Raw genomic sequence first — 24376 nt, forward strand, 5'->3', positions numbered from 1 at the left:
TGCGAAGAGAAATTTGTATTTAGATAGTCTGAATGACAGATAGATGCGGAATAACGTCGTCACTCAGCGCACGTGTAAATTGTGGTCTGTTGATGTCTATCTAGCCTGTTGTGCTAGACCAAATGTCTGGTCTAGATACCTAACTCCGGGAGCCCCAAAGACCGTGCTCACAGGCGTGGCAGGTGTGGCCCGACCCCTCCAGTTGGGCAGGACTAAGAGTCTACCGTAGCGGCTCTATCCTCGTCGACGCCACCATGGCGGACCCCTGTAGGACCCCTGGTCCCTGGTCCCCCTGGTCCCACCATTTTTTCTGTTCTTGTGGTTTGGTGAAGAGACGGTCAAGTCCGCCCGGCCGTCAGTGACTGGTGGTGACGGCACACGCTGCGGAGGGAGACAGGCCGTTCGGGGAAGGAAAGCACACGGACGAGCAGGACAAGGACAAGGAACAGGGTCGCAGTCGAGGTTGAGGCCGAGTTCAAGGTCGGGTCAAGGTCGAGGTCGAGGTTCGGGTCAATGTCCAAGATTCGCGGCCAGTGTCATCATCAGCATCGCCATCAATCAATCAATCAATCATTCAGTCCACCATCATCATCACTATTGTCCCCGGCCTTGTCATTCCACATTCCATTCAAGCCCGCGGGCCCAGGCCGGAGCGGTACGGATCCTGCCCGTTTCAAGCTTTCTTTATTTCCAGACCGCCATCAAGTCATATCACGTCAAACGGCAGCGGTTGAAACAAGGACACACAAGAGACACACGACAGACAGAAACACAGTCGGCAGCACACACAGCTCATCGAGCTCCGTCCTCGCTGGTGCTGCTCACAACCTTGTCTCGGCCATCCATACATACTGTACTCGGTACTCGTCCCAACCCCCACATAACACGCACAACACAACACACCACACGACAGCACAGATACGTTTACTTGCTCTGCTCTACTCTGCCTGCACCACCGTCTCGGGTGAAGGAACACCTGTACTTCGATAAGGCCTGCTGGGATCGAGACTCAGCTGCATCCCTAGTCTACTCGTGCATTCATATGACAAGACAAGACGGGCGGACTGCCGGCACTCAACTAGCAGCAACCCAGCCCGGCCCAGCCAATCCACACATGGCCTGAAGCTGCATCCAAGCTGTGAACAGCTCTCCAATTCCCCCTTTTTTTGGTCCCAAGCGCCCGCCCACCTCCAGACGCGGCGCCCCCGCGACTTTTTCGAAATACTCTACTTAGATCCTGCCCTCGCACCCACTTACACACAATCACTCCTCTCCCCAGCCCCAACGCCCACCCGCCCAACATGTCGGTTCAACAGCAGGACGCGCCCGTCCGGACGCCCATCTCGCCCGCCGTGCCTGTGTCCCCCATCTCCCCTGTCAACCACAAGGCCGACGACAGGGACAACGAGTCTGCCGCCGACTCGGATCGGGAAATGGTACGCTACTCCCAAATGTCGAATTTCCCTTGCATGCAACCACGGAAACCTTGTCTCTTTCGAGGCCCGTCCCCTATCTCCCACCTCTTGACTCTCTAGCCCTGGCCTGGTTACACGTTGGCGCCTGTCGTCACACGGCAGCCCATGCGCCCAGCCCGTCACATCCCCTGCCTCAGCCTGTGTTATTGCCCTCGGGAGATTGCGTGGTGCTAACATCGCCAATCGCCCTGCAGGACAGCTTCGAAGACGCCCCAGACACCGTCCCAGACACTTCCTCTATCCGGTCTCTGACCCGTCGAACCTCCCCCATCCCAAAGCCTCAGCCCACCGAGCCCCAGTCAATCCACGACAAGGACCAGCCCCAGGACGAGCAGAAGACCACGCCGGCCGCCGAGCCAGAAGTAATCACCACCAAGGACGACGCAAAGGAAGACACCAAGGACGAGTTCGAAGACGTCGACAACACACCATTAGGCGAGGACAATGACCAATCTCTAGCACAACCGGGCAGGCCCTCCATCTCACCGAGCCAACGCTTGTCCCTGGCGTCCAACGGCCAGCTCGCCGAAGTGAGCCTGGACGACGAGGCTCCACAACGAGAAAAAGGTTCGTGATCCGCTCACACACCCCTAGGAGGTGGGCTGTTCTGACAAAAGCCCGCAAGCAGCAGCAGAAGCAGAAGCAGAGGTCGAGGACGTCAAGATGAGCCCCAGCGAGAGCGAGCCCAAGAAGACGATATCTTTGAGTAGTATTACAAGCGCCCTTCCAGCTATGCCCTGGTCGCCAGGTGCTCAAGAATCACCAAAGAACCTCGATACACCCCCAGCTACCGCCCCAACGCCGGCCTCCCCGGGCGTTCCTCCTGCCCAGGCGCAGGCACAGGCTCCGGCGCAGGCTCCCGCACCACCTCCGCCGCGGAAGCTCGCCAGTGCTTTCTCGTGGCTGTCAAGAAGCTCGTCCAAAGATATGACAAACTCGTCGCCGCCAGATCTATCGCCTAGGAGGAATACTGCCAGCTCCGTGACAACCTTGGCTAGCAACCCAGAGATGATGCTCAGTAAGCTGGAGGAGGAGGGCGGTACCAACGGGGTGAACGGGAATGTGCGGAATAGCTTAAAGGACCGTTTCAAGGCGATGCGTATGAGGGAAGAGGCCGGCATAACAAGCCTCCCCGACGATGGTGACAAGAATGGTTTTGCCAACCTGGTGAACAAGGGCCCCGGCGGGTTGGCAGCTACTACGCCGGCAGAGGAGAAGGATGCGACGTCTGCGCAACCTCCGGCCTCACCCAACCCTGCAACCGCACATCTGGCCCCGGGAACCGCGTCGGGGGCAGCAGCTGGACCCTCCACACTGTCAGACCAGCCAGTCGACTGGGATTTGTGGCAGTCTGTAGTCTATGAGGGACCCGCGGCCGTTGCCAAGACGAGTGCCGAAGAACTGAGCAGAGCCATTGCGACTGGCATCCCGAGTGCTATCCGGGGCGTCATATGGCAGGTTCTGGCACAGAGTCAGAGCGAGCAGCTGGAGGCCGTTTATCGGGAACTTGTGGCTAGGGGCACAGACAAGGAACAGGACCGAAACAGCAACGCCTCGCTGGGTGCCAGTAGCAATAGCAACAGCGTCCACTCATCAGCCTCGTCGGTACATTCCGGCGACTCTGGTGTCAACGGCGCACCGCCTCCACCGCCCAAGGACGACGACCCGGCCGCCGCCAAGGCGCAGGCAGCCTCAGAGACTGAGCGGAAGAAGAAAAAGAAGGAAGACACGGCCTCGATCCAGAGGCTGGAGAAGACTATCCGGAAGGACGTGGGTGCCCGGACGGCGTATTCCAAGTTTGCTTCCGCCCAGGGGCTCCAGGAAGGCCTCTTTGGCGTCTGCAAGGCCTATGCGCTTTACGATGAGGACGTCGGGTACGCCCAGGGCATGAACTTCTTGATTATGCCCCTCCTTTTCAATGTAAGCTTTGGAACATGCCCTGGCTGGCTTCTTGACTGGCATGCACTAACAAACTTTGCAGATGTCAGAGGAAGAAGCATTCTGCCTACTGGTGCGGTTGATGAATCAGTATCACCTGCGTGACCTTTTTATCCAGGACATGCCTGGTCTGCATATGCATTTGTACCAATTTGAACGACTACTCGAAGACATCGAGCCCGCTCTTTACTGCCACCTCAGACGGCGGGGTATCTCGCCGCACCTCTATGCCACGCAGTGGTTCCTCACCCTTTTCTCATATCGCTTCCCGCTCCAGCTGGTCCTCCGAATTTATGATCTGATCCTCTCTGAGGGTCTGTCGGCCGTCCTCAAATTTGGCATCGTGTTAATGCAAAAGAACGCACAAACACTTCTTGGCATGACCGACATGTCTCAACTCACTACCTATCTCAGGGATCGACTCTTTGATGTGTATATTGAGTCCTCACCAACCGCCAACAGTATACTAGAGAACGGTTTCTTTGGCAGTTCCACGTCGAGTATGGACAAGGAGGTCTACCGCGCCGACCAACTTGTTCATGATGCGTGTGAGGTCAAGGTAACTCCTGAGATTCTCAAGTTCTACCGCACAGAGTGGGAAGAGAAGACCAAGACCGAAAAGGAGCAACAGTTGGAGCTCGAGACCCTGAGGTCGCAGAACACGAGTTATGCTGCCAAGCTACGCAAGCTAGAGACGCGGCTGCAAGCGGTGGACCGGGAGCAGGCAGACCTGGCAACGGAGCTGGTGCACACCAAGGTCGAGAACGAGGAGCTGAAGGACCAGAATGAGTCGCTACAAGGCCAGGTTCGGGAGCTCAAGATCGTTATCGAGAGGCAACCCATCGACATCGAGGAGCAGTGGAAGCTCGAGAGGGACGCGCTCATCGAGCGGAACCAGCGGGTACACGAGGAGAACGAGAAGGTCGAGAAGGAAATGGCCGAGTTGGAGGAGCAGCTTGTGCAGACCAAGATGCAGTATGCTGAGGTGAGTTGCTTACTTCCCACACCCATCACCAAACCTGAGCAAAGGGCGATTGCTAACAAAACTTTGCAGATCAACTCCCAGCACGAGACCCTTCAGAGGAAGTGGAACGACCTGAAGCGTACGTTTGCATGAGGGGCATTGGGAAGTGGACACGGGACCTCCCAACTTACATCTAGCCGGCCTGGAAGTCCGGGCGCGGTATCATTACTCGAGCGAGGTTGATTCGGTGTCATCTATGTCATATCATCTACTCCTGCTACTACCATCACTACTATGAGCAGTAGCAGCCCTTCGAAAGGGCACAGGCGTCAAGGGGCAAAGACAGCAATTTGGAGAATTGAATCAAACAAACAAACACACACACACACTAACACAAACACAAACATACGCTGGACGACGATCACTTGCCTCGAGGGCATACAATAACAGCAGCAGCAGCAGCCATGGTTGGCGTGGGGCGCCTTGGTATTTGAGGGCATAGCATGAGTTACTTAGACATGATTCTTGGGGGCGGCGGTGGGCTATGTGGGTGTGTAAGGGTTAGGAAAGCTGTAACCACAAAACACTCGTCCGTCTCCATGCATGCGGAAAAAGACGCTGTTGTTCGTGTCGTACTACTATTCCCTTGTGTTCCTGTTCTTGTGCGTCCGTCCCGGAATGTCTCGTCTGGTCCGTGTTGCTGAGACTGAGAAAGATTTCGTGCGAATTTCGACAGTTGTCCGTCGAAAGAGATTCTAACCAATTAATGCGGGATAGCCTAGTGGTTCAACAGACCATATGAACGAGATGCGGAATCTGCATAGACTATCCTCAAGACTTTTTGGTTCCCTACGCCTGATGGGTTGGCTACTAAAAGTTGGCATAGAGTGGATTGGGCACGTGGATTCAATTCACGGCTACAGGATACAATTACACGACAGAAGCTTGCAGGATGGACCGGATGTTCATTGCGCACGTAAAGGCATTTGTTCCCTTTTTTTTTTATTGTTCCCTTCTCCCGTCCCAATGCAATGAACCTGAAGAAAAACGACCAAATGGGCTTCTCACTGCTGAACTTCTTCAGTACAGCCATGGCCACCGTTTCATAAGGGCAGCCGATCCGTAGAACACCGAAATCCGATTTCGCCTGGTGAGAGGGAGAGGTACTCTCCCCTCTTCTCGCTAAGCTATCCTTGCATCCTGAGTATGATGTGGCACTCAAGAGTACTTCCCCGACCCCGCGGCAGAGACCACCGTCTACTTGTGGAGCTTGCGCTGGTAGAAGGCAAGCTCCTCACCCTCGAGGATGTAACCGTCGGAGCGGCCAGACTGGCCGGGACGGGAGGAGATGACGGCGTACAGACGACCGGCCTCGAACTGCTTCTCGATGGCGGGCTCGACCTTGCCGTGGGCGGCGAGGCGGGCGGCCTGCTTCTTCTCGACGGACTTGCTCTTCTTGACGGGCTCCTCCTCCTTGCCCTGCTTGGCCTGGCGCCTACGGCCGAGGGGCTGGCCGTAGTGGGCCTCGTACCACTGACGGAAGGGGGCGGCGTCGATTTGGACGACGGCGGACTTGGTCAGGGTGTTGGTGCGGACCAGCTCGTTGTTGGACGGGTGATAGGCGACGGCGATGACACGGGTCTTGCGGGTGGTGCCCTCAGAGGCCCAGGCGAAGTTGCCAGAGTCGAGACGCAGGGCACGGTACTTGTGGTTGCCGCCGCGGGTGCGGACGGTGTGGATGCGCTTGGCGCCGATACGGGTCTGCGCTGGCTGGCGGCCAAGCTCGAAAGCGCGCTTCTTCCCTGTTGACAAAGGTCAGAACGTATGTCCCGGAGTGATGCGTCCGCTCGGCCCCTTAACGAGGCCCAAGGGACGCAGCAGAGCTCCGGGATCGATACGGGCTTTCGATTATGTTTTTCATTTGTATGTTATCGGGGACGCACTGTAGTAGGCACGCTTGGCACCGGAGGCGGAGCGCTTGTGACGAGAATCGCGTGAGATACCCATGATTGCGGTGTCTGTTTGCAGATATCGAAAAGTCAGCGAAGGTTTTCCCAGGAGGTGGGCAGGGTGAGCAGGCGGGCCCGAAAGTCTTGCAGACGGTGCCCTCTCCCAAAGTGACCGCAATTGTCGAGCTGCTTGAGATAAATGTAGCAGAACTGGGGGGTTGTGGGGTTTGCACGTACCTGATGAGTTACTGAATCACCAGAGCAATCGTTGTTGGAGGGATGGTCGTCGGTTGTCGAGGGATGGGATGTCTGGCGGAGATGTGCAAAATGCAAAATCAATCAAAGGTCGGTCGGCCCCTTAGAGCCTGTGGGTTTGAAAAGCGGTGAGCCGACACGGCAGAAAAATGCCACATCACGTGCCGTGTCTCATGATACCCTTGGACTCGACCACCCCAAACGGGCCACGGCTAGGCCGGGCAGCAACAACAATGCTGGCTGGATTCTAACCCAAACTTTAGTTTTACCATGGTTAAATGTTACTTTCTATACCTCAAAATCGTAGATACTGGCCCGTAGAAAATTCGAATTAATTCCAATTGCCTACATGAAGCCGAGAAATCTGCTCCAGTTATAATGACGTCTTGTCGCCCTTGTCTCAGCAATTAGATTGTTGTCGGAATGCGTGCCAAAAGTTGTCCTTATCATACTCCACATCTCGGCGACGCTTTGCTGACGTGGGACAGGACAAATTCTTGGGGACTTTACAGTTACCCCCTGATGTCCGCACCGATCCGTATCCGCCGTGCTGTCCGCTCGTCACCGGAAGTCGAATTACACCGGCACCATCCTCGGAGTACATGCTCAGCTACAAGCTTCGAACCGCTCGTACAGTAGTCCTAGGAGTCATCTAGATAATTGAGTGAATTGTAAATCACATGATTTCATAGGAGGGGTCGAGCTGTGCCAGTTGCGGATATCATGTTGTCCATCCAGCCCACTTCCTGGTGAGCATGGACGGTCTGCCCGTAATAGCCGTTGAGAAAGTAAGGCAATATTTCATATCACAGCCATTTGAGCCCATCTTGACAGCGGGAGTGCTCCGCCCCGACTAGAACATCCCTCACATTGTTGTACAGAGCAAGAGCGCTGAAGGACGATCACATCGCGATTGTCCATTGTCCATTTCTGGTGTTGTATCAGTTACATCTCGCAGTTTCTCCTGCATGGTGTCTTATGAGCATCTCCTCTAGCCCAGGGAGCGGCAATCGGCCAGATAGGTAATACACCAGCCTAGCAAGCCATGTGACTCCCGGAACTCACGCCACACCAGGTCTGGAATTACAGGAATGTTTCTTCTCGCATTGTCGTCCTTCTCCAGAGACGATCAGTCTCACATATCCCTCGCAATCACCAAAAAGCCCGGTAAAAATAGGTCCTGGCCGTCGCCCATCAGGACGGGACAAGATACATTATCACATTATTCGAACAAGTTATAATCCCTTTTTGAACCAATCCCACCCATCATTGCTCATGTAACGCAATTAAAACAAAACCGGCCCCGGCCCGTCGCCGCCAATGCTCAAGATAAAGTAGGAAATTCCTGTTATGCAAGTCCAAATTGATGCGTCCCGTATTGCGTTCGTTATAATACATCTCCAATCAGAGCGCTACCCTGCTTCCGTTGCCCAGGCGGAATGGGAGCTGACCGCTGTAGGGTCCGGGGCCGGGGCTCACCGCTGTGTTGGGTGTCATGAGCTCGTCGTTGGACGACATGCTGGTGATGGAGTTGAGGCTCGATGAGCCAGCACTGGACATGGTACCGGTTCGTGATCCATGCATCGAGCGTCCGCCCATGGAAATCAGGGCGTCAGCACGCTCGAACACCCCGCCGTTAAATGCCTTGGCGAACGATGCACTTTGTGGGGTCGCGACGGTAGCCTGGACGGCCGGCCCGAGTGCCGCGGACTGCGGCGTCATGGGCAGTTGCGATTGGGCTGCAGGCATCTGGCTCTGCGAAAAGGAGCCGCCGAGAGAACTCGACGTTGAGTTTGAGTGGTTGTGTGCGCGGAGGGAGTCGGACCAAGGTGACGCACGGATCAAATCGCGAGTCTCCTTGATGCTGTGCTGCACCGGGCGAAGTCGCTGCCGGGTGTCATTTGGCAGCTGTACTTCTGGCACGCCGTTGGTGATGTGCTTGATCATCTTGCCCAGCTCAGCCCACGCATCAATAAAGTTGGTGCACAGGGCCCAGAAGGCACTGTGTGTCCGGATACCTGGCTCCTTAAGCTTGATGAGGGACAGGCGCTTCTTAAGCGTCTCAGTGTTCTGGATCGCTGTGTTGCACTTAAGAATCAAGGCTCTCCAGTACTGTACGACCTTGGGTGTGCTGTGGGCGATGGCGTTGTCCAGGCAAGCTCCGAATTGGCTGTTCAGCGAGGGCAGAGATCGCATGATCCAATCGGTCGATCTCTGGAGGGAGAGGTAAATCCTCTCAAAAACGCGGTCTTCTTCTGTGAAATCTCCGTTCACGCCCCTGCTGCTGGTTGAGGTCCAAGATTCCCCGGACCGTGGAGTAGGAGTGACGGTGGCCGTGCGTCCCGTTCCGTTAATGTAGGGAACCTGCAAGGGATTCAGCGGCACGTCTGTAGCCACCCTCAGATTGCTTGGGTTGTGGACAAAGTTTCCACTACGGGATCGCAGACCATGGCCCGGTCGGTCGGCCGTGGGTGTGACCGAGCTCTCACGCGAATGAGGTTGCGGCCGGATGGTGTCGCCCATTGCGGCTCTGCTGGCAGCTCTCCTAAAGCCAGCGTCGGGGCTTGGGTTGGACACTGTGACGCGGAGTTCCATGATGCTGTTGTAGAGCAGCATTAATAGTGTGCGGATATATCTTGGGTCGCCGTTTTCGATGAACAGGTCAACGTTCGTTGCCAACAGTGAACAAACGTGTGCGTAGGCGTTGACCAGGGTGATGCAGGCCCTCTGCACGCTCTCGTTCTCTTTGTAGCCGGAATCTTCCGTCTCGATGGCCGCCTCATGCCTCTGGATCTCCTGCTCAAGCTCCTCCACATGTACATTAGTGTTGTAGAAGACGATCTCGAGGCTGGATCGCTTAGATGTGCCATCGCTTGTGAGATGCATCAGCATCTGGATCATGGGGTGAATTTGGAAAACCGAGTAGAGGATGCCCTTGGCCGCTTCGAGAACGGGGTCGATATATTTGGACTCGCGCCGGCGCTCGGGCAGTACTGAAAGCCGTCGCACATAGATCGGGCGTTGAAGAAATGGCTCCGCGGGGCTGTTGGGGCTTTTGATGGTCATGCTGGTGCCGTTGGGAGCTTGCATGGCTGAACCGTGACTGAGTCCACGATAATGGCTGAATCGGTTGTTGGCCTGAGTCTCGTCCAAAGTGCCTAGCTCCTGTGTCCGCTTGGATATGGATGCCATGCGGCGCTGGCGGTCTCCGGAGTATTGGTTGCGGGCTTGAAGTAGGGTTTCGGAATTGCTGCGCACGCGCTCATTAACATTGCCCCCCATTGTCAGAGGCATGACACCAGGTCGACGAATCGATGATGTACTCTGTTGAGAAAGTCCACGATAATGTGATCGCGTGGGGATTGGGGGCGGTCGTGGTGCAGTATTTGGCGACCGAAGGTCAGGTACGTCGGTGCCGTTGACCTTGATAGGAAAGCGACCGCTTGCAGGGCGCTTGATTGGGGCCAGGCGCGGCGTCTCGACGCCTTCAGACGAGTCTTCGCCGGCGGCAGCAGCTTCTGCTTCCATTCGATCGTTGGCGTGCTGCCTCAGGAATTTCTTGATGGCGATTGTGACGGTCAACTCCTTCACTTCTGTCTCCTTCAAAAACCCGTCGTTGGGTGGGCTGCTAGCTTGCGCTTGCAGAATCTCTCTGGGAGGGAATACGATTGGGTTTCCATCAAGCTTTATCATCTGCAACGAGCCCATGTCGGCCAGACAGAGGGGAAGCTCCTTGATCAGGTTTTTCTGCACTGCAAACACCTTCAGTGAGGTAAGCCTCGCAATGTCTGGTGGTAAATTTCGCAACTGATTCCTGCCGAGGTCGAGGATTTCGAGCGATTTCAGATCACACAGCTGCGACGCAAGTCAGACATGACTCTCACCAACACAACAAACAGCGCAATCGCCAAGGAGGGGCTCAATTACCGGTAATGGGAACTCGCTAATCCTGTTGTTACGGACGTTCAAGTATCGGAGTAACGTGCATTCGGCGAATCGGGCTGGGAAAGACGAGATTTTGTTGTGTGAGAGGGCGAGCCTGGCAAAAGTAAGTCTTGTTGTTAGTCGCGGCCCTTGAACTACGTCCCTTGCATGTGCATCGAGGTCGGGATGACATACCTTTCCAGCTGGTCTTTTATAACGTCAACGACCTCTTCCGGAAGCTTCTGGATGTTCTTATGGCTCAGATTGACAGTCACGCCGGGCTTGAGCTCGCTGCTGACGGCGCTGGCTTCGGCAACCTGGCTCTGGTTCTCCTCGACAGCTTTCTTCATGGCGTCCCTCGCCAGGACGATGACCTGGCTCTGAGCGATGGGGGCTGAGGCCGTGAGGCCGGAATTGGAGGGTATCTTCCGAACCGTCTTTGGGATGGGAGGCGGGGGAGGGATGTTGATGCCAGCAGCAAGGGCAGCCCGACGCCCCTGGGCCGGATTGCCAGGGAGCCCCATCTGCGCCGGGTTCGGACCGGATGGCCTCTCCATGGTGGTTGCGATCATAGACCCGACTCTTGGTCGCTGTTATATCGAAGATGAGGGATGGGTGTCGTACAGGATGCCTCAGTGCGTCCAACCCAAGATCCGCGCTCGAGAGGTATCTGACTCTCTGCCAGGCCGGTTGCTCGTGTGCGGGCGAACCCACCTAAGGAGGTATGGGTCTAGACCAATTGGATGGGCTGTGAAAGCGAAGCAGGCGATGTCATGATGCCAAAGCAAAGAAGTGCACAGAAGGCGAGGGAATTGGGGCCGGGCTTGGAGGCAGAGGCGGCGGCGGCGGCGGAGGCTGTTGAGCTCGAGGCAACAGCGTGCGGAGGAGACAGTTGAAACGTTCGGCGGCAGGGTCTCGCAGTGGCACAAGCCCTTTGCAGGACCAGATCGGATGCCGTGATTCGGGGCCGGGCAGTTGGCAGACGGATTAGGATGGGGATTGTTTGGTAGAGCTGGCAGATCTTGGGACTGTGTGACGGTCGTCGGTGCCGCACAAGTTGTTGATGCAATGGCCCTCTCGCTCTCTCGCTCTCTCGCTCTGAGTTCCTGGCCCGGGGTGTCGAGGGCAAACAAAGGTGCAGCAGAGATGGGACTGGTGTGGCAGCGTCTCCCGGATCCGCCCAGGACTGTGGTTGCTGTCAACTTGGGGACAGCAGTCTCTGGCTCTGGCCAAGGATGACTGACTCTGGATGTCTGTCGGGCGGGCTGGCTGGCGTGCGTCGGTCGGGCACAAGTGTTTCCAAGACTGCGCGGCGCCGGTGCGTTGCGGAGGGAAAGGGGTTGCAGGAAAAGCGTCGGGTGCCAAAAGGCTGGAGTGGCACCGAATGGCCAAGCCTAGCCCACAACAGCCTAGCGACGCTTGGGCCACTAAAACTGCAGGCCTACCACCTGTCGAGTCCCCTTTTCCTAACCGCAAGAGGCTCAAGGGGGCACCTGAACGGGACTGCTTAGGTACCATGACCTCGGCACGTACTGGAACACTGGTGCATTACCAGGTAGAGAGAAAGAGCCCTGGGAGTCTCACTCCTCCTGCAGGTCTCACTCAGAGGGGGTGGTGTTCTTCGCGTCGGCCGCCACCTTCCTTCCCACCATCCAATCGCCTTCCCGGCCTAATAAACATACGGGAGTCTGCTACATCTAGCTATGTGCCTGCCACCCCACGGCCTGACGTTGGTCGCCTGCGGGATCCTCAGCCGTGCTGAAGTTGGTTGCACATGCAGGGCAGGACTGAGATACTGCAATATCTATACAGTACGGCATGCAAGGCACGCACATACGTCTAGGTACACAAGCTCTACATAGGCTGGGCTGATGTCACTCACTCTCCCAAGGGCACTCGGACTGCTGCCCCTGTCTATTGTTATTATTAAATGATAGTCTGGTCTAGACAGAAACCGAGTCACCGACATGCTTGACTGACCGTCCGTTGCCCGTCGCCCCCGTGGCCGGTCCACCGTCCGCCGTCGATTGCTTGATTGGGTTCAGGGGATCGGTTTCCATCCATCGTCAAACAAAACCCGAGCGACGACGTCGGATGGATGCCACGTCCCATATCACGACATTGTTTCCGACTGTTTCTGGCCGCCCAGCCGAGGGCTCTGGTCCACCACCCAACCTTGCGGCTGCTCGGCGAGTCGGCGCGAAGCGCTTCCACTCGTCCCAACTCTGCCTGTCGCAACGTCAAACACAAGAGGCGGTGTCGACTCCATTTGTTTCGTGGCCCCGCCCAACGGCTTTTTTTTCTTCTCTTCTTTTTTGACTTCTCTGCTGACGGTGCCTGCCGATTCGCTCCGCACACAAAGACGGCGTCGCCGTTCCGGGCCTCAGCATCAAGCTAGGAGCTCTCCCTTTGACAGCCCCACATGGCCACTGTTGGCCGTCTCCAGCATGTTCCATCTGGCATAAGTCACTGAGTTGTTCCTGGGGCCACATTGTGAGGCGCCAGCATCCTCCATACACCTCTGTGCCGCGCTTCTTATTCGTGGACTCGGTCGAAGGAACAGAAGCCACTTGTCTTCGAACTGATCCCGGGCCACCCAAGCAACGGGGCTATACTTTTCACTTCTGCGGTAGACTGGCTTCAGCCCAAACTTAGCCCTCGTCCGACACCTCCTCCAGTAAGAGAGGCAGGTTCGGTTCCTACGGGTCCACACACCATGAGGTTTCGCGTCCTCTTCATTGAAGAAGTGGGAACTGGCAGGTAGCCGACGGCCATTATTGCGAGCCACGGTTCAATCCGAGTCGTCTGGTTTGCACAGACCAGGAGCGCCGTGTTAGTGGGACACCGTGATGACACTGCGAAGATGGCATGCTACAAGTACATTGTACAGCTTGGCCAGGTCCAATCTTGCCCATATCATCTGCTCTGGGATAATACCAGGCAAGCAGCAGGACGGGGCATTCCGCCCTCGTAAATGTAAATAGTCTAATCCCAGGGAAGTCTGCATTCAGCCAGGGGCTGTGGCCCCAGGTTCCATTGACTGGCAGGCTACGCGCGCCTCTGCCATTCCGCCAAAATGTTCAAGCGTGTTTGGAGCCGGTGCTCGTCTCTTTGGAGCTAGCAACTACTGAGATCTTCAGCCGCGATAGGATAGAATGTGCCGCCTCATTCCAGAAGCTTTACAACGCGGCAGAGGCACACTTGTTTCCGAGCGTCGCGATGGTAGCCTTGTTCTCTCACACAGGTACACAAAACAGGCCAGAGCTCATCACTCCGGCTTATTCATTACCCGAACATCATTCCAAACTCTGAATTGACTATCACAGAGTCGCATCGTATTTTCAAAGATTGTTTCGAGGGTACACTAGCTGAGGATCCGTCATCCTTGCTTGAATTTTGTCGTCGCTTTTCTTCGTATGCAGCAATATGCTGGCGACAAACTACTCGCAGCAGAAACCGGGGGCATGTGTTGAGTATATTGGACCGGGGAAGCCACAATCTTGACCTTGTGGAAGGAATCCTGTGACTTTTGACGCGTATTCTCCTGCAACACCACGGTTGGTGGTCAGAAAGATGGTCCCTCGGAGCCGCCAACCCATCCGCTTATTCCCATGTAGCCTTGCCTTGCGGCAGCTCCACAAAACAGACTTCCCAGTAGAGCCGCCCATGACGAATATTGGTCACGAGGCTGAGGCTCTTTCATGCCCGCACATTGCAAGTTTGTCATAACTTCTGGGCGGTTTTGAGAGCCGGCCCCAACTCAGCTGTTTCTAAGGCTTTCGTCTAGGCTATGAATTCCCTAGTGCTGGTTGGTTTCAGCGTTTGGGTTTGCAAGGCCAGAAACAACCTTCACAGAACCTTAGGTGGTCTGGAAGGGCGCTAGAACATTTCCCCAGGCCTCGTTTTCAAGGGACCCTTGCCCACACCTTACCTGGGCGCGTCTGGCGATGGGCGGACCAACCTGACATCACTCTGGGAACTTGGAGAGCAGGGTCACGACGTACTAGCCCCAGGACGACATCCAATCTGCACGCGTGGCCTCGTAGTCTCACGCAGGCTGCCTTGGGATGGCACCCCTTTCAAGGGCCAGTTCGTACACCGACCCGGGCTTCACCTTGAGGCGCCAGTTCGGCAAGGAGGAGTTCAGGTGACTACTGCCACCCATGTGGCCCGTTTCATGGCTGGCTTTCGCTGACATGGTCGATGCAGGCCTATGCAGAAGGAGATCATCGAGGCAGCTCTACAGCGCAAGGATGTCTTCGTCCAGGCCGCCACCTCGTTCGGCAAGAGCCTGTGCTTCCAGCTGCCCGCCGTCATAGACCACGGCATCACCATCGTCGTCTCGCCCCTGCTCAGCCTGATGATGAACCAGATCGAGGCCCTGAAGCTCGCCAACGTCGACGCCAGGACCCTCAACAGCAACACGCCCATGGCTGAAAAGGACCACATCTACCAGGACCTCGCGTCGGGCCACCCTCGCACGAGGCTGCTTTACGTGACGCCGGAGCTGTGCTCGGGCGACAACTTTCGGCGCAGGCTGCGCGTCGTGCACGAGCAGCGCGAGCTGGCCAGGATCGCCGTCGACGAGGCGCACTGCATCTCGGAGTGGGGCCACGACTTCCGCAAGGACTTCAAGAAGCTGTCCTTCTTCCGCGACGCCTTCCCGGACGTCCCGATCATGTGCCTGACCGCGACCGCCAACGAGCAGGTGCGCGCCGACGTGCTGTCCACCCTGGGCCTGCTCAAGAGCCCCGCGCGCCTGAGGACCTTCGCCATGACCGCGTACCGGTCCAATCTGCACATGGAGATCCGCTTCACGAGCGACCAGGCCGACGACCGCTTCGACAACTTCGTTACCTGGATCCAGGGCGTGTACGCGCGGCGGGAGACGGACGAGAGGAGGCCGGAGCTCGAGGCCCGGGGCGAGAGGGTCAAGAACGTGCCCGGGATCATCTACACCAACTCCAGGGACGAGTGTGAGATGATCGCCGCCGCGCTGCGGCAGGAGGGCATCGGGGCGCGCCCTTTCCACGCCAAGCTGCTCAACCAGACCAAGGAGGAGACGCTGGCCCGGTGGGTCAACAACCAGGAGGGCTACGATATCATCGTGGCCACCACGGCCTTCGGGATGGGCATTGACAAGAACAACGTGCGCTTCGTGGTGCACTGGCGCATGCCCAAGAGCTTCGAGGGCTACTACCAGGAGGCGGGCCGCGCGGGCAGGGACGGGAACGCGAGCTACTGCTTCCTGTACTACAGCCGCGAGGACCGCGACCGCATATGCAACATGGTGTCGAGGGACGTCAAGGACGGGGAGAACCGCGAGGCGAGGCTGCGGAGCCTCAAGACCCTGGTGGACTACTGCGAGAGCACCGGGGGCTGCCGGCACGCCGCCATTTGCAGGTACTTTGGGGAGACGGACGTCCCTGTGTGCGATTTCGCATGCGACTGGCACAAGGATCCGCAGGACCTCAAGAAGAGATATGCGAAAGGTCTGGCCACTGAGGAATGGGTCAGCACACAGGCGCAGGGCGGTGTCTATGACAACTGTTATGATGATTACTGATGGAAGATACCCCGGCATTGCTTTCCCGCCACGCTATGCGAAGAAAACATTTGTTTTTTACGCTTCTTTGGCTGCATCATGTGCAAATTTGTCATTCTAACATCTGGTCCTGGAGGGCGTCAACGCCGCCCTCCAAGAGTATCCTCTTGTTGTTCTGCCAGTGTATGAAGGCCAGGCCCTGCAATAAGCAGTCAGCCAGATCGTCCAGCTTCTTCATCCTATCGGCCTTGCGCTGGAAGCTTTTCTTCCCCTGCCACTCATCCAGGTACTCCACAGCGACGGCCTCCGCCGCCCCCTCAACCGCCAGGCCCTCCGCCGAGGCCAGCGCCCTCCCGATGATATCCTTCTTGACCTTCTTGTTGTCGGCGCCCCGGCCCCAGATGTCCCCGACGTCGAACCCGGCCGCCCTGTCCCGCACGACCATGAACTCGAGCACGTTCCGCGCCACGACGGGCTCGATGCGGCCGCCGCGGTGCCACTGGCCCGTCTCGCGCAGGAGCGTCAGAACGGCGTACAGCATCGACTCGAGGCTGTTGACGCGCAGCGTCCACTCGTAGACGCCTGACCCGCCCATCTGCCGGAACCGCTGCTGCTCCAGCGTCACGACGTCGGGCCGCAGGGGCAGCAGCCGGTTCAGGATGAGGTCCACCGCCAGGGCGGACAGGCGCGCCGGCGAGAAGTCCTCCATGAGCACGGGGGTGGTCGTTGCGTCGGCCTCGGCCGGGAGGTCGTCGCCTTGGAGGGCTGGGGCAACCTCGTCTGTTTTGGCTTTCCTCCGGCTCTTGTTGGGGAGAATTTCTTCGTCTTTGTGGTCCGCATCGGTCTCATCATCTGTTTTGGTCTTCTTCCGGGATTTCTTGGTACTTCCTTCAGGTGGTACCACCTTGTCCGCCTTCGGGATCAGCGCCAATCGCTCCCAGGCGAGCAGCCTTGGCGCTATGGGGACTGAAGACGGCGGCAGCTTGCCCTTCTTCTTTGCCCCCTTCGCAGTTTCAGTGGGCCGTCCATGATTAAGATCTGGAACTTCTAGGAGGCTGTAGGCGAGGTTTCGGATGCCTAGGTCGATGCTGAGGACTCGCGTGCCCGGGGCGAGAGGCTTGAAGGTCTTCAGGTCATCCAAGATGCGGTCTGCGATGACGGCCTTGGTGCCAGACCTGCTTTTACCGCATAGCCTTGCAATAATCTTGAGTTGGGCAGAAGTCAATTTGGGAGGGAAGGCGAAATTCATTGTCTCTCGTGCTCCTAGGCACGAATCCGTGTCCCGTTTCGTGTTGAGTCCGCCTTGCCTCTGAGACCCTCTTAATGATTTCTGATTTATGTGTTGGTCATCCTCTACTACAGGGCAGAGCCGGATGGAAGTTTGACATACTCTATGAGGGTGGCCAAAGTGGCCAGCCTGCTAAACGTATGGGTGCAGCGTGTAGAGGGCGAAGTGATGTATCTATATCCTGCGTCGCAGATCTCGTGCGTCGCGACGCTCGATCCACAGGCACGCGCCGAGAATCCAATGGGGAGCGCGCCAGATCGCGCATGAAGATCCCTGCGATGACGCTGTCAGACATGAGGCATGTCTTGGCGGTTCCATGCAGGGATTGCAGAAGCTGTGGAACCCGCCGCTGCACGGCTGTCGAGCTTTTTGTCATGCTCGCCGAGGCTCGGAAGAGATGGAACGGGCGGGACTGCCGACAAGGGTCCTCCAACAAGCTGCTTATTGATCAGTGGAAGTCTGCTCGCGCTTACCTAGCGGCTGCAAGAGCCTGTCGTCATCAAAGAGAAGCTACTTGTACACGGAAGGGCTAAGCACTGACTGCACGGTAATCTGCAAGCCAACTGACTGATTACAGATACAGTTCTGGATCTGGCGTGGTGTTGATTTGGAATAAAAGACGTCAACCTCAACCCCTCCCCCGCAATCCTCTATAATAAACACCCGCCCCCATCTCTGCCCCCCCCCCCTCCAGAGGCTGCAATTACACGGCACCCAGCACCTCATGCTAGCCTTTGCCTCTCTTACAAGAGCTTCTTCCAGAACGGCTTCCCACAGACTAGCTAGTTTATCAAGGCACTTGTCCTCCTCGGCCTCAGTCATGGCTCCCATCAGCAAGGAGACCGACTACCTCGTCATCGGCGGCGGCAGTGGCGGTCTTGCCTCTGCCCGCATGGCGAGCTCCAAGTTCGGTACCAATGCCATGATCATTGAGAACCAGAGGCTGGGAGGCACATGTGTCAATGTTGGGTGAGTCCTCCTCCCCTTCCCAGTCCTACACTGCACAGCAACATGTTTTGCGCGAACCAGGAGCTGACCAATGCAACCCCAATCTTGCAGCTGTGTGCCCAAGAAGGTGACCTTCAACGCCGCCCTCCTCTCTGAGGCGATCCACGATGCCAAGTCCTACGGCTTCTCGGTCGAGCAGACAAAGCCCTTTGACTGGCCCACCTTCAAGGAGAAGCGTGACGCCTACATCAAGCGGCTCAACGGTATCTACGAGCGGAACCTGAAGAACGACAAGGTCGAATACGTGCACGGCTGGGCGCGCCTCCTGTCCAAGAACGAGGTCGAGGTCACCCTTGACGACGGGTCCAAGGAGACCATCCGCGCCAAGAAGATCCTCGTGGCTGTCGGCGGCGCCCCCACGATCCCGCCCTCGATCCCCGGGTCGGAGCTGGGAACCAACAGCGACGGGTTCTTCGACATTGACAAGTTGCCGAGCAAGGTGGCCCTGGTCGGAGCAGGCTACATCGCGGTGGAGTTTGCGGGCATGTTCAACGCCCTCGGAGTCGAGACGCACCTGTTCATCCGCCACGACCACTTCCTGCGGAACTTCGACCCCATTGTACAGGAGGGCGTGACGGCCGAGTACGAGCGGCTGGGCGTGCACCTGCACAAGGGCTCGTCACAGTCCAAGGTGGAGAAGGACGGCAACGGCAAGCTGAGCCTGCACTACAAGGATAAGAGCGGCGAGGGCGTGCTGAAGGACATCGACCACCTGATCTGGGCAGTTGGCCGGACGCCGCTCACCGACGGGATCGGCCTGGATAAGGCAGGCGTCAAGTTGAGCGAGAAGGGATACATCGTCGTCGACGAGTACCAGAACACCTCGACGGAGAACATCTACGCGCTGGGCGACGTCACGGGCCAGGCGGAGCTGACGCCGGTGGCCATCGCCGCGGGCCGGAAACTGGCGCACAGGCTGTTCGGTGGGCCCGAGTTCGAGACGGCGAAGCTGGACTACACCAACATCCCCTCAGTGGTGTTCGCGCACCCGGAGGTCGGCGCCATCGGGTTGACGGAGCCGCAGGCCGTCGAGAAGTACGGCAAGGAGAACATCAAGGTGTACAACGCGAGCTTCACGGCCATGTACTACGCCATGATGGAGCCGGAGCAGAAGGGCCCCACGAAATACAAGCTCATCTGCGCCGGGCCCGAGGAGAAGGTCGTTGGGCTGCACATCCTGGGCCTGGGCAGCGGCGAGATGCTGCAGGGCTTCGGTGTGGCGATCAAGATGGGCGCGACCAAGAAGGACTTTGACAGCGTTGTTGCTATCCACCCGACCAGTGCTGAGGAGCTGGTCACGCTGAAATAGATAGACGAGGAGGATGTGTATAGATGTACAGGTTGTCACTGACCGGCATGTAGACTTTTACCAAGAAAATAAGTCACAATTTCACGAACAGTCTCATGACATTCGCCTGATGGTGTTCCAAAAATGTTCCAATGCGCAAGCAATTGAGTTCACGCACAATATGAACCCCCCCCCCCCTTTTTTTTTTTTTTTTTTTTTTTTTGGTCACAATAGTCATTTCTCGGCAGAACACCGCTTTAGTCTGTTGTTTTCATTAGCACAATTGTGGTGACAACCAGAAGTTGCAATACTCGTTTCAATGACGTCTAGGAACGGGTAGATGGGGAAGAGGGAGACCGGCTCGCTTTAGTACCGCATCGATTCAAGCTATTCCGGCAACGCCTCCGCTCTTTCAACCAAGTGGTAGCGATATACACCCAGCAGGTAAGAGAAATTCCGGTGCAACAAGGAATTGTCTCAAGAGTTCTATAGGAGATTTCACCTCTCCAGGATTGCATAGTCCGGGCATAAAGGTCTCAATTACTGATAATTCTCATACTTCTAGTCGCATATTCCAGACCGCCCAACTCCCCTGGCCAACATGCTGGAAGAGAACGTAGTCATTCCAAGCATTGACGCACAGCTTCGATGGGACATTGAAATTGAAGATGGGGAAATTGTTTCTCGTGTGCCATCGCTCTCCGCGTCATCATCCATTCCCAGCCTTCTCCTGCCGCCTCTCTGCCATCCGCACATCCACCTCGACAAGGCCTGTATTCTCACCTGCAACAAGCCAACCTCTCATGGACAGCCAGACTATTCCGATCTCATGCCGCAGTCAGGCGACTTCAAGGAAGCCCTCGCCAACACTTCAGCCGCAAAGGGGCGGTACACGCCTGAAGATCTGTACCTTCGCGGCTCGCAGCTCCTCGCTGACAGCCACCGGCATGGTGTGACCTCGATGCGCGCGTTCATTGAGGTGGACGCCGTCACGGGGTTCAGAACGGTCGATGCGGCTGTCAAGCTCAAGCAGGACTTTGCCCACCTGATCAGGGTGCAGATCTGCGTGTTCGCCCAGGACCCTATCTTCTCGGGAGACAGCGGACATCGCAACAGGGAGCTCCTTCTAGAGGCACTGGACAAGTACGCCGCGGATGTGGAGGTGCTGGGGACGACTCCGTACGTGGAGGCGGATCAGGATGCGGCGGTCAAGAACATCAACTTTGCCATCCGGACGGCTATAGAGAGACAATTGTTCCTCGACTTTCATCTGGACTATCATTTGGAAACGCCACAGACCCCAGCACCAGGCTCGCTGCTCGAAACTTTGCTTAATCACCTCATTGAACACAAGTGGACCGAGCGAGCCTCGAAAGACAGACAGGCCATTGCTATCGGTCACTGCACAAGGCTGACCACCATGGACTCGTCGGTGACGGAGGGCGTAGTGAGCCTGCTCAAAGACAACAAGCTACCAGTCCACTTCGTCGGCCTGCCGACAAGCGACCTGTACATGATGGGACGGCCCAAGGCACCACCAGAGCACGCAGGGTCCATTAGCCAGCCGCATTCTCGCCCGCGCGGGACAATGCAGATCCCCTCCATGATCAAGGACTGGGGGCTGGACGGATGCCTGGGCGTGAACAACGTCGGCAACGCCTTCACGCCCAGCGGCGACGGCGACCCGCTGCAGCTGGCCAGCTGGGGTGTCCTTCTATACCATGCCGGCACCGGGGCCGATGCCCAGGTCCTCTACGGGTGCGTCAGCAAGCGGGCGAGGAGGGCGATTGGGCTGGTCCAGGAGGAGGCGCGGCCAGAAATACCGCACTCTCAAAACTTGGGGCATAGTGTACCCGTTCCTGGTCTGCTTGTCAGAAACGCTGAATACGTAGAAGTGCCTGGGAAGAGTGGCGACGAGCATGATCAGATCAGGGTGTGTGCCCGCCAGAGGCTGAGCGTCAAGGATGTGGTCTGGGATCCTCCCTCGTTGAGACATGTTCTGAGATGAGGAATAGACATATTAAATGCCCCGTGGAAGTTTCTGATCCAGAGGCCTTTCCGTACCATGGCTTACGACTATCTCTGGGTGCCAGCAGTCGCTTGGAAGTGGTGAAACCCTGTCTCATGTCATCCATCTTCCAAGATGTGTCAAACGTGTGCTTCAATATAGGGCAGATGGATCATCAATATTTCGAGGACATTGCCAGCATTGGAGTGTCTATACTGGTTGGAGAAGAGTCCAGTGGCTCATAATAGTTAGAGGGCTGACAACACATACTACCATGATAATCGATCTGGCAAGGGAAAAAAATCCCCCCCAAGAGAACACCGCGATACTCTTCAGACAATTACATTTGAAATAGAGTCATGCCAATGCTATTGTAAGATAATAAGCACGTGTATAAAGAAGGCATTGTTTTATATTTGGCCCTCGAAAACAAATCGTTGCGGAGCAGACTTTCCACATGCTAATCTCGACATATTTGTGTACCTGGCCACCGAATCTTTTACAGTTTCTTTTTCTTATAAAAACAACTGAGCTTCCCAATATTCAGCTGCCTTTGCGGGCAATAATTGAAGCCTGCCGAGGCATACATAGCTTATTTGAGCTCTCTTCTTGTAAGAAAGGGCCATAACGCCATCTGCACTTTTTCTCTCGGAGGTTCTGATTGTCGAGTGTGTGTTGGACGTCTGTAGTGAGCTCTGTGGTGAGACACTATGGTGGTTTTGTAATGACAACGCTGAAGTTCTGCCTGAGGACTTCGAAGACCCTATTGCACACATTTCCTGCTGAACCAACAAACATGCTTGGAAGGGAGTCAGTCCTACAACTACGCGATGTTAAAATTTGTAGAAGCAGCTACGTCAGGCTTGGATGATAGCCGACCTAGCACCAATAGCTGAGGCCTGCTTGCTTTGAACTGATGAATGCCTCACAAGGTCGACTTTCCTGGTTTTAATGCAGCCCCCGGTGTCAATGGAGTGCACCCTGCACCAGCTGCTGTGCTCGGGAATTGTCAACTTTGAGACTGAAGGGCTGTGCAAAGCAACCTCGTGCAAAAGTGCACTTTGCACAGCCAAGACTGATTGTGCACGCCTCCCATTCTTCCTAAGGCATCGTCTTTTTCGGCGACTTGCAAACAACATCCAGGCCCGTATCACATCCCAAGAGGTCAGATTGCAACGAAAGACTTGGGACCGCGAGGGAAGAATAGAGATGGCCGTGCCATTCACTTCCGTTTGAGCAGCATAACCTCGTCCATGTTCTTGGCTCCTGGTATTTAAACCCGGCCCACACCTGGGCCATACAGGCCGGAAGAGATCGACCGAGAGGGGGCAACAGCACTCACTCTCACCGGAGTTTGTCTTCAGCACTGCTTCCTCTGGGGAGTTGATGCTTGACACCATCCCCCACTCACTCTCACCCGAAAGGTTGACCTCATCACTGCTTCCTCTCCGGAGTTGAACTTTGACACCATCCTTCACTCACTCTTGACCTTCCCCTCATCACAAGAAAGATCACCCACCTCACCGGAAGCTCCAGGTCACACCAGCAGAAGGAGATCAGCCGAGCGAGGTCAGGGAGTGCAACAACATTAACTCAGCTTTCATCAATCCTCCCAAATCTCATACTTGACCTCACCCCACACCAAAACCTTCAAATCTGGGCACCACCCTCCATCTCAATGGTCCAGACTCGAGGCCAAACAGTTCGAAACAGAGCAGTCAGGTCCGGTGGTCGACCACCGAATTTCATGAGAAACGGTCCAACCTGCCTCAAGCCACTACCAGCCGGCAGGAAGAGGATCAAGAAGCTGAAGAAGAATGAACTGACGCCCTGGCCTTTTGACGAGTCGTTTGCTAGCCCACTCAAGGCTACCACCACAACCACAACCGTCAAGAACGGTAAAATGGGTAAGGACAAGGTCCAAAAGACACCCACCACTGGCCCATCCAAGCCCAGTGCTGCCACCAAGACCGGCACCATGGCTGCCAGCAAGGTCCAGAAGAAGCCCACCACTGGCCCAACCCTCCCGAAGGAGCTCATCGAAAAGCATACCCTGAGCGTCACGCCCCAGTCCGGAGCGGACATGGAGGAGCTGGAGGAGGCCATTCGCAAAATCGAGAGCCCCTGCGGCAACATGGTCTGGAGCGAGTCCTGGGTCAAGGAGCGCACGCGGGGCAGCGGCCCGACGACGCTGGACATCAACATCATCTACAACGACTGCAGCGGCCGCAAGACGATGCCGTACTCGTGCCGCAAGAACCGCACCGTGTACGGCGCCACGAAGCGGGATCTGCCGTCGCACAGCGACGCATTGAAGATGGAGGACGTCATCCACCGCGTGCGGGACATGGACGACCTCGTCGCGGCGTGAGGTGGTGGCGCGGAGGAGCTGGGCCGTGAACGCGGTCTCGCACCTGGGCAACCGGGGCGCCTCTTGAGCATGAGGGACCCAGTCTCACGACGGCACTGATTGATCCATTGGATGTCGGGCAGGGGCACGTCTGGCTGGAGTGAGAGAGGGAGAGGTCAGGATGTCGTTTGAGGGGACAAGGGCACGCATCACGACTTGAATGATGGGGTTTGGTTTCGGGAACCGTTGCATGGAGAGTCAATAGTCCACAGAATTCTGACTATGCAAATGCGAATTGATACATTGAGAAGAACTTGAGCAGAGTTCACATGTGACTGATGACTAAGTTATGGTGTCACGGCAAGCAAAAGAACATGGGAAGCT

General features: G+C 56.5%; 7 protein-coding genes across 7 annotated transcripts; 4 read left to right on the forward strand and 3 right to left on the reverse strand.

The window, feature by feature from the left end:
- Positions 1 to 1301: 1301 nt before the first annotated feature.
- On the forward strand, positions 1302 to 4530 carry INS49_010872 (uncharacterized protein; the record flags this gene model as incomplete). Its single annotated transcript, XM_043171594.1, has 5 exons — positions 1302 to 1436; positions 1670 to 2042; positions 2104 to 3395; positions 3457 to 4398; positions 4468 to 4530. The coding sequence occupies 5 exons, from the start codon at positions 1302 to 1304 to the stop codon at positions 4528 to 4530; spliced, it is 2805 nt and encodes a 934-aa protein (XP_043023339.1).
- Positions 4531 to 5634: 1104 nt separating this feature from the next.
- On the reverse strand, positions 5635 to 6384 carry INS49_010873 (uncharacterized protein; the record flags this gene model as incomplete). The annotated part of the gene is made up of 2 exons (XM_043171595.1): positions 5635 to 6179; positions 6321 to 6384. The coding sequence occupies 2 exons, from the start codon at positions 6382 to 6384 to the stop codon at positions 5635 to 5637; spliced, it is 609 nt and encodes a 202-aa protein (XP_043023340.1).
- A 1601-nt stretch (positions 6385 to 7985) lies between these two features.
- Positions 7986 to 11062, reverse strand: INS49_010874 (uncharacterized protein; the record flags this gene model as incomplete). Its single annotated transcript, XM_043171596.1, has 3 exons — positions 7986 to 10436; positions 10509 to 10620; positions 10701 to 11062. 3 exons carry the CDS (start codon positions 11060 to 11062, stop codon positions 7986 to 7988), a joined length of 2925 nt encoding a protein of 974 aa, XP_043023341.1.
- A 5100-nt stretch (positions 11063 to 16162) lies between these two features.
- On the reverse strand, positions 16163 to 17299 carry INS49_010875 (uncharacterized protein; the record flags this gene model as incomplete). Its single annotated transcript, XM_043171597.1, has 1 exon — positions 16163 to 17299. The coding sequence occupies one exon, from the start codon at positions 17297 to 17299 to the stop codon at positions 16163 to 16165; it is 1137 nt and encodes a 378-aa protein (XP_043023342.1).
- Positions 17300 to 18158: 859 nt separating this feature from the next.
- Positions 18159 to 19655, forward strand: INS49_010876 (uncharacterized protein; the record flags this gene model as incomplete). The annotated part of the gene is made up of 2 exons (XM_043171598.1): positions 18159 to 18307; positions 18398 to 19655. The coding sequence occupies 2 exons, from the start codon at positions 18159 to 18161 to the stop codon at positions 19653 to 19655; spliced, it is 1407 nt and encodes a 468-aa protein (XP_043023343.1).
- An 808-nt stretch (positions 19656 to 20463) lies between these two features.
- INS49_010877 (uncharacterized protein) lies at positions 20464 to 21642 on the forward strand (the record flags this gene model as incomplete). The annotated part of the gene is made up of 1 exon (XM_043171599.1): positions 20464 to 21642. The coding sequence occupies one exon, from the start codon at positions 20464 to 20466 to the stop codon at positions 21640 to 21642; it is 1179 nt and encodes a 392-aa protein (XP_043023344.1).
- Positions 21643 to 23389: 1747 nt separating this feature from the next.
- Positions 23390 to 24013, forward strand: INS49_010878 (uncharacterized protein; the record flags this gene model as incomplete). The annotated part of the gene is made up of 1 exon (XM_043171600.1): positions 23390 to 24013. One exon carries the CDS (start codon positions 23390 to 23392, stop codon positions 24011 to 24013), a length of 624 nt encoding a protein of 207 aa, XP_043023345.1.
- Between the last annotated feature and the right edge of the window lie 363 nt (positions 24014 to 24376).

Source organism: Diaporthe citri, assembly GCF_014595645.1.
Source record: "Diaporthe citri strain NFHF-8-4 chromosome Unknown scaffold_5, whole genome shotgun sequence".
NCBI lineage: Eukaryota > Fungi > Ascomycota > Sordariomycetes > Diaporthales > Diaporthaceae > Diaporthe > Diaporthe citri.